Source organism: Tetrao urogallus, assembly GCF_951394365.1.
Source record: "Tetrao urogallus genome assembly, chromosome: 3".
Taxonomy (NCBI): Eukaryota; Metazoa; Chordata; class Aves; order Galliformes; family Phasianidae; genus Tetrao; species Tetrao urogallus.
The window spans coordinates 200,883-213,432 of NC_136815.1; the positions used below are offsets into that span (position 1 = coordinate 200,883).

General features: G+C 49.8%; 1 protein-coding gene across 1 annotated transcript in view; it reads left to right on the forward strand.

Moving 5' to 3' along the window:
* Positions 1-12,550, forward strand: part of SCRIB (scribble planar cell polarity protein) — a gene marked incomplete at both ends in the record, with an annotated part of 101,818 nt that overhangs the window by 47,152 nt on the left and 42,116 nt on the right. The window contains 4 exons of the mRNA XM_079533726.1: positions 4,447-4,704; positions 4,938-5,048; positions 9,233-9,409; positions 10,335-10,451. Coding sequence (XP_079389852.1) covers positions 4,447-4,704; positions 4,938-5,048; positions 9,233-9,409; positions 10,335-10,451 — 663 coding nt within the window. The remainder of the gene's footprint in view (positions 1-4,446; positions 4,705-4,937; positions 5,049-9,232; positions 9,410-10,334; positions 10,452-12,550) is intronic.

Below are 12,550 nucleotides of genomic sequence, written 5' to 3' on the forward strand. Positions count from 1 at the left end.
CCCTTGGGGTAGCAGGCACAAGTACAGTTCCCTGCCCTGCCTCAGCTGTTCTCCTGTCTTTAATACTAGATTTTGGAGTCCTTTTTTTAAGCTCCTCAAAGGCAAGGGATGTGAAGGGGCAGCGCTGCGCCCTGCGGAGAGCAGGGCAGCAGTTGTCAGCGCTGCCTGAAGGAGAGGGAGGGCAACATGGAGTCGGGCAGGGCACATGGAGTGTTTCCCCTGCTTTCATTTCAACCTCTGGCCCCAGCTCCCCTCCTGTTTGTGCTGTTATACAGATCTCACTGCTGCCTCTAACCTCAGTCTTTCTGCCTAATGCATCACTGGCTCCCCTCCTGTGGGGAGAGCCTGCTGAGCCTCCTGACCTTCCTCCCGAGCTCGCATGCTGCCTCCAGGTGAAAGCTCCTGCCTCTTGGTGCTGGTGGTGGGTTTCTGATCCAGCTGTTGTGGTAAGAGCGCGTGTTACCACAGAGCTGGCGTGGGTAAACACTGATACAGCCTCGTCAGTGCTGGCTTCTGTCTGCTCTATCCCTAGGCTGGGGGCTGCGTTGTATTTGCTCTGGTACAAAGCTGTAGTGGAGCTTTGACCTAGGTCTGGCAGTCATATCCTGCCAGGAGACCTGAACTGCTACAACATCTCTCCTTGTCTTCTAGTGCTCCTCTCTCCTCCCACAACCCACCTTGGTTGTTGTCAGTCAGAACTGTGGAGTCATGGAATGGCTTGGGTTGGAAGGGACATGACAGCCACCCAGTTCCAACCCCTGTGCTGTGGGCAGGGATACAAGCCATCCAGCCTGACCTTGAACACATCTAACATTCTCTGGACAACCTGCTCCAGTGCCTCACCACCCACATAGTGAAGAATTTCCTACTGTCTAATCTAAATCTCCCTTTTTTAATTCCAAGCCATTCCCCCTCGTCCTGCTATTACACTTCCTGGTGAAGATTCCCTCCCCATAGCCCAAATTATTTTCGTTTTGCTCTTCTTTCGATGCTCCACTGCCATGGAAGCATGACTGAGAGGCATGATTGCATGGTGTTTGTTAGCTCTGCCTGTGGCAAGAAGGAATCGTGATATTTCGGAATGGAGTCAGAAGCCAAACCCTGTTGCATCTTTATGGTCACGTCTATGGGCATTTTCATTCACATCAAACTGTTCGTATAACATCTGCACCTTCCAGCAAGTGACTGCAGCAGCCCCAGCAGGCATTCCTCCTGGTGGCAGCTGCTCTTCTGCCTTTCCTTCCTGTGGGGTGCGCTGCTAAATGTGAGATGGTGTTACATCCTGAGACCTCATCTCTCTTTGGTGATATTTGTTCCTTGAGAGTTTTTGCTCATTCTAAGAAATGCATGAGCAGCCCTGTGAATTTTACCCCATCTCTGGACAAATCTGCAGCAAGGTCAGGCCCATGGAGCTGCCCTGGATGCTGAGAATACCTGTTCACCTCAACACCATGTCTGTGTGACAGAAGTCCCTATTTGCCACAACTTTTCTGAAGCAGTGATTGCCCTTTTTTTAGTGGTTTTTTTTTGTTTGGTTGGTTTGGTTTGGTTTTTGGAAGACTTTTCAGGACATGGTGATTAACCAGATGTGTTCTGCAGGCTGCTTGTGTTTCTCTATGGGGAGAGCAGGAGGGCTCTGGTTGGGAAGCAGTCTGTAGGTCCAGCAGGCGGAAGCTTCCCACCAAAGTCATGGTCTCCTGGTCATGCCTCTGTTTCACTTTGCTGAAAGTGAACTTTTTGTTTTCTTGAGGAAAGAAATACAACAGAGCTTCATGGTCTTCCCCTGTGCTCTGTACCATCCTGGATTTCTCTGCAGAGAAGGGCCAGGAAAACTCCCTTTGTTTTCTTCAGGAGCTTTTTGTAAAAGAACTGAAGAGCCCAGCCTAGAGCTGTCTTCAAAGTTAACGCTCCACAAAGCTCACCAGTGACTGATTCACTAACTCTCCAACCTTCTCCGTGTTCTGATGTCTCTTATGAGTCAGAACCTGACACAGTTTTGTGATGGCCATCTTGAGAGTCACCTGGGTGGTGGAAGACATGGGACAGGGAGGTAACGGAGACTTTGGACATAGTTTGAGATCATAGAATCATCAGGGTTGGAAAAGACCACGAAGATCATCCAAGTCCAACCGTCAGATCCAGCAGGGAGGTTCAGGACTGGGAGCAGTGGCCAAGGGCAGCTAGTTTTTGGGGATAGGTCTGGGATTAAACAAAGAGCCCTTAGCTGAGGGAGGCTGAGGGCAGTAGTGGCACCAGGTGGTGCATGAGAGGCCTAATGAGCCATTGATGCAGAAAATTCTGCCAAGGGCTGTTAGATGGGAGGTGCTAAGGACATCTTGTGTCCTCATCCATTGGCACCTGGGGGAATACCACTGTATGCCTGTGGTCCAACCGCTATCATCAGAAAAGAAAGAAAAAAGGCCGTAGAATATCCCCAGTTGGGATGTTATCCATGAGGATCACAGAGAACCTCCCAAAAATCAGGCCATGATGTTACCTGATGAGCAGTTTGTTTAATGATCCATCTGTGAGTGCCCCAATCTCGTCTCTTATCTGTTCTTCGTTAGGTTTGTGCATCTGCATGTTGTTTCTCTTTCCTGCTTATTGCCTTGTCTTCTATGCTGACGAGCCACTACCTGGGTGCTTCCTTCCTGGAGCCCCTTCCTGTGTGTGATAACGTGCAGGCTGACATCTTCACCTCCCTGTTGGTCCTCAGTGGTTGGTGCCAAAGGTGTACTTTGGGGACAGATGTCTCAGCGTAAGAGCAAAGGCTGCAGGGCTGAGAGTTTCCCATCTGCATCACAACTGGGAGCTGCCTCACCTGGCTGTTTGTGGGGCTGTCAGGAGATGGGCAGCATCGCTGGGAGCCCCAGCAATCCCAAAATCCCTGCTGTGGTCTGAACCCCCATTGCATTGGCAGAGGAGCACAGCTGGCTTGGATGGGACGGGCAGGTGGGCTGAGTAGTGGTCGTGTTGGTGGAGTTTCTGGACAAAGCTCTTAGACAGCTCTTCAGAGCCTCTTCAACCAACTTGGCCCAGAAACTGTTAGTAGTTATAATAATTCTGGGGGTTAGATAGTGAGGAATCAGGCTACACAATCCAGCTGCTGTGACTGTTGTGTGATTGTTTGTTGAGCAGCTGCTGTGTTCACGTCTTTGTTGTTCATTTTGGAAAGTGGTTTCAGAATTTAAGAACCTTTTAATTTGTCAAATTATTGTTTCCATGGCACATTTGGTCCCTTTGGCAGTGTTCTAGCTTAGCTCTCTTCTCAATTTAATGTCCCTTGTATTCTCATGGTGAATAGTCACATTCTTCCTGGTCTCTTCTAAAGTCAGGCTGCTTTATATCTTCTTTCTGTAGGCAGGGCTGTTCCTCTGCTTGTCCTGCAAGCTTTTCTTCGTGCATTTTGTTCATATTGTTAACTTGTATTAGATGTTCTTTTTTCTTTAGTGTGAAGATTGACAATAGTGCACAGTTCTATAGTTGAAGTCTTTCCATTGCTCTGCAAATGACATTGCTGCTTCCCTCTGCATTGCAGGTGCCTCTTTGTCCAAAGCATTTCTATCTTTCACTGATACCATTGCAAGGCTGGAGAGTGTATTGCAGTATGCTTTCTTGTCAAAAAGAATTCTGCTTTTCCTTTTGTCCGCCAGACATTTGCTATTGACTGGTTGAATCTCATTCTCAGTGCTTCCAAATGATTTTGTACCTGTGCTACACTTTTTGTGACTTAAAACTGGGGCCATCCTCCCATCATTGTGCCACCATATTGCCCAGTGCAGGCAGACAGCAGCCCAGTAGCTCGCAGCAGGTCCCACTGCACATCAGATTGTGCCCTTCAGCTCTTCATCGCCTCTGTCCAAGCTTGGAGAGTGATTGATATGGGCAAATGCCCGAGTACAGAGGCAGCTGGTGGCATGGTGCATTGGTGTGCCGTGACATCACTTCTGGGAATCGCTGCTTTGCCTTTTTCCCTTGTTAAGGTCGCTGGACCCGTTCCTCTAATGCAACCATTTGGGCTTTTTTTCCTTTGACCCAGTAGGCAAGCTGGAGCACAAAGCCAAAAAGGAGTGGAAGGGATTCTCTTGGTCATGAATATGCAAACAGTCTTAGCAATAGCTAAAGTGGCAATAGCTAGCTTTGTGGCATCCGGGAGGTGGTGCATCACCATTGATCTTTGGCATTTTCTGGAGCATCGCTGGTGCTGCTAGAGCTTGGAAGTGTGCAGGGAATGTGAGAGGGGTCAGTGAGCTGTCTGCAAAGAGGATTGTGCTCAGCCAGGAATGGGAAATTGCCCGGGTCCCTTTGCAAGGCAGGAAGGAGTGTTCTGAGCCACACCGCGCTTTGGGAAGCGGACTTTGAGAGGGGCAGGGCATCAGCGTGGGTCTCAGGGTGTTTGTTTGTGCTCAGGTGACGGTCTGACGCTGAGTTTGCGGGTTGTTCTAGATCAATGGGGTAGACATGACAGAAGCCAGGCATGATCAGGCCGTAGCGCTGCTTACCGCATCCTCCCCCACCATCGTCCTGCTGGTAGAGAGAGAGGCTGCAGAGCAGCCCGGCGAGGGAGACGCGCCTGGCGCGCCGTGGGTGCGCATGCACTCCCCACCGCCACCCCCCAGCCATGGGGAGAGCCCACCAGAGGAGATGCCTTCGCTGCAGAGGAGCCAGCTCTCTAAAGGCCTGGAGGATCAGTATCCCATCGAGGTGAGCCACCGGAATAGGGGATGGTGTTGGGTAATAGGTGTGTGGTGTTGAGCGCCCTTGGTTCGAAAATGTGGTCGCGTGATGAGGGCTGGGTGGGTTGCTGGGCTATGGAGAAGCAACGGGGGGCCCTCTTGTCCTGTGGGACCTTGTCTTGTGCTCACTCACACAGAGCATCCCTGATTCATAAGGTGACGTTCTCCGCTCTCCGTGACTCTGCTTCTTGTTCCTTCCAGGAAATTCACCTCGTAAAAGCAGGTGGTCCTCTGGGGCTCAGCATCGTGGGAGGCAGCGACCATTCGAGCCACCCATTTGGGATTCACGAACCAGGGGTTTTCATTTCAAAGGTAATCCCGGCACTGAACATTCCTGAGCTGTTTTCATTATTGGGGTTAAGACGGAGGATTTTGATGCAAGAGTCTGAAAAGTGTAACATGGGTTAAAAAAAATGAATGGGATGAGGAGGAGAAATGCATGCATATGTGAAGAGTTAATTTCTGTTAAATATATCTCTGCTGTTTTAGAAATCTGAATGATTTAATAATAACCTGCAGGGTTCGTTCCTGCTGCACTGTTTGGGGAGAGAAAGCTTTTGAAATTGCTGAGCTTCTGTTTTAGTGAATGCTGAAAAGATGCAGGCATTCCAGGAAATTGGCCATTACTCAAAAGGTGTCAGGGATGGATATGTAGCTGTAAGGAAAAACAGAAGATTCTCCTGCATCCAGGCCAGTGTCCTTCAACCTCCCACTCTCTGTGCCGTGGTACCACTGGCAGATCTTATTCAGGATCAGTGCACAAACCTCTTGCTTACTGCAGCCCTTTTCATAGAATCACAGAATCACAAGGTTGGAAACGAGCTGCAAGATCATCCAGTCCAACCCCCCTCCCATTGCTGTCAGTACCACCAGCACTAAACCATCTCTCGTAGCTCCTCATCCAGGCACCTCTTGAACACCGCCAGGGACGGCGACTCCACCACCTCCCTGGGCAGCCATTGCAGTGCCTGACCACTGAGAGAAAAAGTTTCTCCTCATATCCAACCTAAACCTCCTCTGCTACAACTTCTGGCCATTTCCTCGGGTCCTGCTATTTGCCTGGGAGAAGAGGCCAGGCCCTTTCGCACCACAGCCTCCCTTCAGGAAGTTGTACAGTGCAATGAGGTCTCCCCTGAGCTCCTCTTCTCCAGGCTGAACATTCCCAGCTCCTTCAGCCTCTCCTCATCAGCCCTGTGCTCCAGACCCCTCACCATTTCGTTGCCCTTCTCTGCACACGCTCCAGGGCCTCAATGTCTTTCTTGCAGTGAGGGGCCCAAAACTGAACACAGCACTCAAGGTGCGGCCTCACCAGTGCTGAGTACAGGGGATGCTCACCTCCCTGCTCCTGCTGGCCACACCATTTCTAATGCAGGCCAGGATGCCGCTGGCCCTCTTGGCCACCTGGGCACACTGTGGGCTCCCGTTCAGCCGAGCACCAACCAACACCCCCAGGTCCCTTTCCTCTTCACACTCATCCAACCACTCATCCCCAAGCCTGTAACGCTGCATGGGGTTGTTGTGGCCAAAGTGCAGAACCCGACACTTGGCCTTGTTAAACCTCATCCCATTCATCTCAGCCCAGCGATCCAGCTGATCTAGATCCCTCTGCAGGGCCTCCCTGCCCTCAGGCAGATCGACACCACCTCCCAACTTGGTGTCATCTGCAAACTTACTCAGGGTGCACTCAATCCCTTCATCTAAGTCGTCAATGAAGATATTAAACAGGATGGGCCCCAGCACCGACCCCTGGGGGACTCCACTTGTAACAGGTCTCCAGCTGGACTTCACTCCATTGACCACCACCCGTTGAGCACGGCCCTCAGCCAGCTCCTTATCCAACAGAAGGTAAAACTGTCCAAGCCACGGGCAGCCAGTTTCCGCAGCAGGATGCTGTGATTGACTGTGTCAAAGGCTTTGCTGAAGTCTAGGTAGATGACATCAACTGCCTTTCCCTCATCGACCAGTCTGGTCACCCAGTCGTAGAAGGAGATGAGGTTGGTCAAACACGACCTGCCTTTCATGAACCCGTGCTGGCTGGGCCTGATCCCATGGACAAGCTGTGTGATCTCTCCCAGGAGGATTTGTTCCATGACCTTCCCTGGCACTGATGTCAGGCTGACAGGCCTGTAGTTCCCCGGATCCTCCTTTCCATGAAAGCCAGCCACACTCATTAGATGAGAGATGTTGGGGAGATACCCCTGCCCAGTCCTCTCTGCATCCATGCATCTCTCTTCCCTTGGAGTTGCTGATCCTGTCTCCTGCATGCCTGCAAATCCCAGAACATCTTTACCTATCAGTAAGGAGGCACACTCGGATCTGCTCTTAGCCCATGTCTCAGTGGTTTCTCTGAGTGTCCCATTCTTACGCTGCTGATTTGGTGATCAGGAGTCCTGTATTTGGGCTGTTCACCACCTTCGTATTCCTTCTTCAGCTTTCTGCCCAAAATCAAGAGTTGTGGCTTTTGTTCCTCCTTGCGAGGTGCTGCTTCATGCTCTTGGTTTTTTTGGTTGCCTGTCTCTGAACCTTCTCTACCTCCACTGTGGCCTTCTTAAAATGTGGGATAAGAGGATCATTTGAGTTGTAAGGAACCTGTAAGGAACCATTTGATCTCAGAACCAGCTTAGAGGAGCTCGCTGAGGTCCTTGTCAGGTTCTGAGTGCCACAACAATGGAGATGCTGCATTCTCTCTGGGCATCTGTTCTAATGTTCAGCTACCATTACAAAGAATGCTTTATTCCTAACACTTAGTTTCCTTTGTTCCATCTCTTTTCCCTTGCCTCTCTCCCTTTGGACAGTCACGAACCCCAGAACCATAGGGGTTGGAAGGGAAGCTCACCCAGTCCAACCACCCCCTCTAGAAGTTCCCCAGAGCAGCTTGCACAGGAAGGCATCCCAGATGGGTTTGCCAGTGTCTTTCTTACACCCCAGATGCAAGTGCTGGTTAGTGGGGAATAATCACTGCTCTCAACTCACAGTTTACTCCCTTGTAGTCCAACCCAGTGTGTACCCTCTGCTATTGCAGTGATACGCTGCTTAGCTTAGCTCTCTGCAAGGACGTGTTGATGTCCTGTTTGTTTTCCCTGACACCATGCAGTGCATTCTTCTCCTTTTGTAGCTTCTTCACCTGGTAGCTCAGCGCCGTGTCAGAGGCCTTTCTGAATTACAGACAGATGGAATACAGTCATCTTCCCATGTCCACTGGCAGTGAAGCCATCACAGAAGGCCACCAGGTTGGTCAGGCAGGGCCTGCCTTTGGTGAAGCCACACTCGTTGTCCCGTATCACCTTTCTCTCTCAGAAAACTGACAGAGGAATTAGATTCAAATAATAATATGAGAAATAAGAATGCACTCAATGGCATTTTAGAGCAAATCTTACTTCATTCATTGTTTTTTATGGATGAAGTAGCTTGGTATTTGTTGTGATCTTTCTGGTGATAGCATCTCAGTACTGCACAGTTTCTCTTTTGCTCCCTGTCCTACAGAGGATGGGGGGAAGAAAGTGAGATGGAAAAGAACTTGCAAGTTTTTGAGATAGAAGCAGTTTAATGAAGGAAAAGCAATAGCTGTGCACACAAGCAACAGGCAAAAAAGTACTCTCTACTTCCCATCAGCAAGCAATCTGCTGGGAAGCCAGGCCTCAGCACACACACACACTGATTGCTGCAGAAAGTCAGGACCTTGTAATTACGGTGCAGAATGTCCTCAGCAGGCTGAAAATGGGGTGACAGTTTTCAAGCAGTAGCCATCAGAGCCATCAATGGAGTGTCAGTGAGTTGGAAGGGTGTCCATGCAGATTGTACAAGGATTTGTACCAGACCTGACACTGCTCAGCTTCAGCAACGTTATGGAAGCAAATCCAAAATTGCAACGAAGAAACCATATGTGGAAATATTAGAATTGTAATTTGTAACAAGTAGAAAACAGCCATGTTGATCACTTTTTCCTCTTCAAAGAAATACACGTCAGGGTAACCGAGAGTGATGTTTTGCATCTCGAAATGAACAGTGTAGACCGGTTCCCCTTCTGCAGTGTTTCTTCTAAATTCTTCTAGAAAGCAGTGGCTTTGAAAATTGTTGAAGCATCACAATGAATGAACTGCAATGTTGAGTCACTCAGATAATGAGCAGTCATCCAGGCGACGAGTAGTTCTCCAAGCAATGCTTGGACATGTAATAAGGGACGATGAGGGTGGAATTTTCCTGTTTGTGGAGGCTCACTGAATGTCATCAACCCATCAGTGCACTGAGCTGCTTCTTCACAGATGAATTAATTGCCTCTCGGGGAGCTTCAGTTGCAGAGAGAAGGTCAGAATGGCCTCAGAGGATGTTGGAGGATTGCCTTCAGACACCGTAAAAATTGGCCCTTGAGCTCCCTGCCGCCGAAGCTATAACACTCACTCACTTGCTGTTCATCACAGGAGCGGCCACAGGCTTTGTCAGCCCCTCTCCAAGGGCAGATTTCCTTCTCTGGTTGTAACACGAACTGTTTTCTGCAGGTCATTCCCCGCGGGCTGGCATCTCGCAGTGGGCTGCGGGTAGGGGACAGGATCCTGGAGGTGAATAGCATTGACCTGCGCCATGCCACGCACCAGGAGGCCGTGAACGCTCTGCTCTCCAACACCCAGGAGCTGAGCGTGTTAGTAAGGCGAGATCCACCACCGCCTGGCATGCAGGTGGGTTCTGAGCAGGGATTGCACTTCCTTCTTCACAGATAGCTCAACTCTGAAGGTGGTTTCTTACCTAGCTGGGGGTCTGAGTCTGTAGGGCAACTGAACTTCTGTCTGAACTTTCTGGATGCTGAGGAAGGCCGTGAAGATGGTCGGAGAGCTGGAGCACCTCTCCTGTGAAGAGAGGCTGAGAGTTGGGATTGTTCAGTCTGGGGAGGAGAAGGCTCTGGGAAGACCTCATTGCAGACATCCTCAACCTAAAAGGGGCCTACAGGAAAACAGGGAGGGACTCTATTGTGGATGATAGTGATAAGACATGGGGTGATGACTTTAAAGCAAAAGAGGGGAGACTTGATGACATACGAAGTTCTTTCCTCAGAGAGCGCTGAGGCCACAGGCTGCCCAGAGAAGCTTGGGTGGGTGCCCCATTCCTGGAGCCGTTCAAGACCAGGTTGGATGGGATTCTGGGCAGCCTGATGTAGCAGAAGGTGTCCCTGCCCACAGCGAGGGGGATTGGATGATCTTTAAGGTCTGTTCCAACCCAAACTATTCTGCTTGTGGTGGAATCACAGAATCACGGGGGGTTGGAAGGGATCTCAAGAGATCATCAAGTCCAACCCCCTGCTAAAATAGGTCACAGAATCTGCTGTCCTGTGAGTTCATATCCAATTGAGGACTGTAGGGAGCTTCTTGCTGTACCAGTGGTGATACTGTGATCAGAACTGATTGTTCTCGTGTTTCATGAATAGAGGTAGAAAGTAAACAAAAATACAAAGCCATATAAAGAAGAGAATCAACTGCCAAATGTGTGAAACGTCCAAGTCAGGTCACTTTCAGGATTTTTAGAATATGCCCATCCCCTAAAAGCTTTTCCTATACAATTCCAGTCTGATCTAAAGCCAGAAACAAGGAGATCTTTCTGTATTTTCAGGAAATATGCATTGAAAAGGCTCCAGGAGAAAAGCTGGGCATCAGCATCCGGGGTGGAGCAAAAGGTCATGCTGGAAATCCGTTTGATCCTACTGACGAAGGCATCTTCATTTCTAAGGTACCAGCCCACAAATTCTGCCCCTTGGTGATGTGCATGCCCTGCTAGGAGGCAAGATGATCCCTGAGAGAATTTGTTGTGTTTGGTGCTCTCTCCATTTTTCACTGGCTACGCTGATTCTCTTTTAGTTTTCTCCAACCGCTGAAGCACGTAAATGTGTTTCATTTCATGTTTCCTCCTTTACAACAGCTATAACATTTCTTCTTTCATTTCCTTTGTTTGCCTTTTTGTTTTTTGCTATGCGAGTTTTGGTCCTTTTTCCATGACACAAACCTATGCTTTTTCCTTCTTCCCCTCAGTTCCTGTTGCTACCCCGCTTGCTTACCTGCCCAGTCAGAGGTGCATTTGCCTTTGTCACTGAACACAGTATGAGTTCCTTGCTGTGCCTGCTGTGCCGTGCACTGTGTTCCCTTTCCTTTGTATGCATACTGATTTGTCATGTCACTTTTCCCCAGGCAGGAACACACACTTTCCAATGCAGTGCTGTGTATAAGCTAATGCTTTTCTGACCCTTATCAAAAAGTATTGCAACTTCTTTGCTATCAGTCAAGAGAGCATGGTGGTGAACAGTGCAGTTTCACATCTCTTGCTTGCTTTGAATGTTCGTATTGATATCACTGTTTCCTTCTCTAGCTGCTATGCTAAGAGCAGAAACGCTGTCCTTGCTCTGAAGAGTCTTAATCCTTGTTGCATGGTGGACTCTTCATATCCGCCAGTTAATCACTTATAATAACGAGCCCAGGGAGGCGGTGGAGTCACCGACGCTGGGGGTGTTCAGGAACTGTGGAGATGTGGCACTCAGGAGCTTGTTTTAGTGGGCATGGTGGGGTGGGTTGGGGTTTGGATGTGGTGGTCGTAGCGATCCTTTCCAGCTTGAGTGATTCTGTGCTTCTGTACTGGCACACTGCAGAGGAAAGGCAAGATCTTTAGGGATCCTTGGCGGTCTGAGGGCTGACCGCGGGGTTGTGGTTGTAATTGGAGATTTGCTACGAATTAAACAAGGATTTAACAGCCAGCATAACTAGTTACCACCTTTTCTAGCACTTAGTGTGCCTTATAGTTGCACAGCATCATTAGAAGTCTCAGTAACACGGGCTCATCTGTCATCTGGGTGGACCCTGTGTAGATCAGAATCACAGATCACAGAATCACACAGAATCACCCGGGTTGGAAGGGACCCCAAGGATCATGTAGTTCCAACCCCCCTGCCTAGCAGGGCTACCAAACATCCACATTTAGATCAGGTTGCCCAGGACCCCGTCCAACCTGGCCTTGAACACGTCCAAGGACGGGGCATCCACAACCTCCCTGGGCAGCCCGTTCCAGGGCCCAACCACTCTCCTCGTAAAGAACTTCCCCCTAACGTCCAACCGAAATCTTCCCTCCTTCAACTTGGATCCATTTCCCCTAGTCCTGCTATTGTCAGCCCTTTTGAAGAGTTGACTCCCCTCCTGGCTGTAGGTTCCCTTCAGGTACTGATAGGCTGCAATGAGGTCGCCCCGCAGCCTTCTCTTCTCCAGGCTGAACAAGCCCAACTCCCTCAGCCTGTCCTCATAGGGGAGGTGCTCCAGCCCCCTGATCATCTTAGTCGCCCTCCTCTGGACCCTTTCCAAAATCTCTCTGTCTTTCTTGTACTGAGGGCTCCACACCTGGACACAGGACTCCAGATGGGGCCTCACAAGAGCCGAGTAGAGAGGGACGATCACCTCCCTGTCCCTGACCACCCCTCTCCTGATGGAGCCCAGGATCCCATTTGCCTTCCGAGCTGCCAGAGCGCACTGCTGGCTCATGTTAAGGGCATATTCCTATCAGGACATATTCCTATCAGTCGTGCAATACAGTCATCACCCAGACTCAGATTTTAGGTAAAACCACACGAGAGGCACAACTCAGGACTCACGAAGACTGTGCTGATGCATCCCAGGCCACGGGGAATCCAGCAACAGTTCTGTTCTGAGTCCCACTGAGGGCTTAATGCTGCCAGATTTTATAGGCAGTGCTCCCAGTGCTGTTACATTTCCCTATTCCAGGACATGGATGTCAGCACTGGTGAGACTAAAACTCGAGTGCTGCGTTCAGTTTTGGGCCTCTCAGTACAA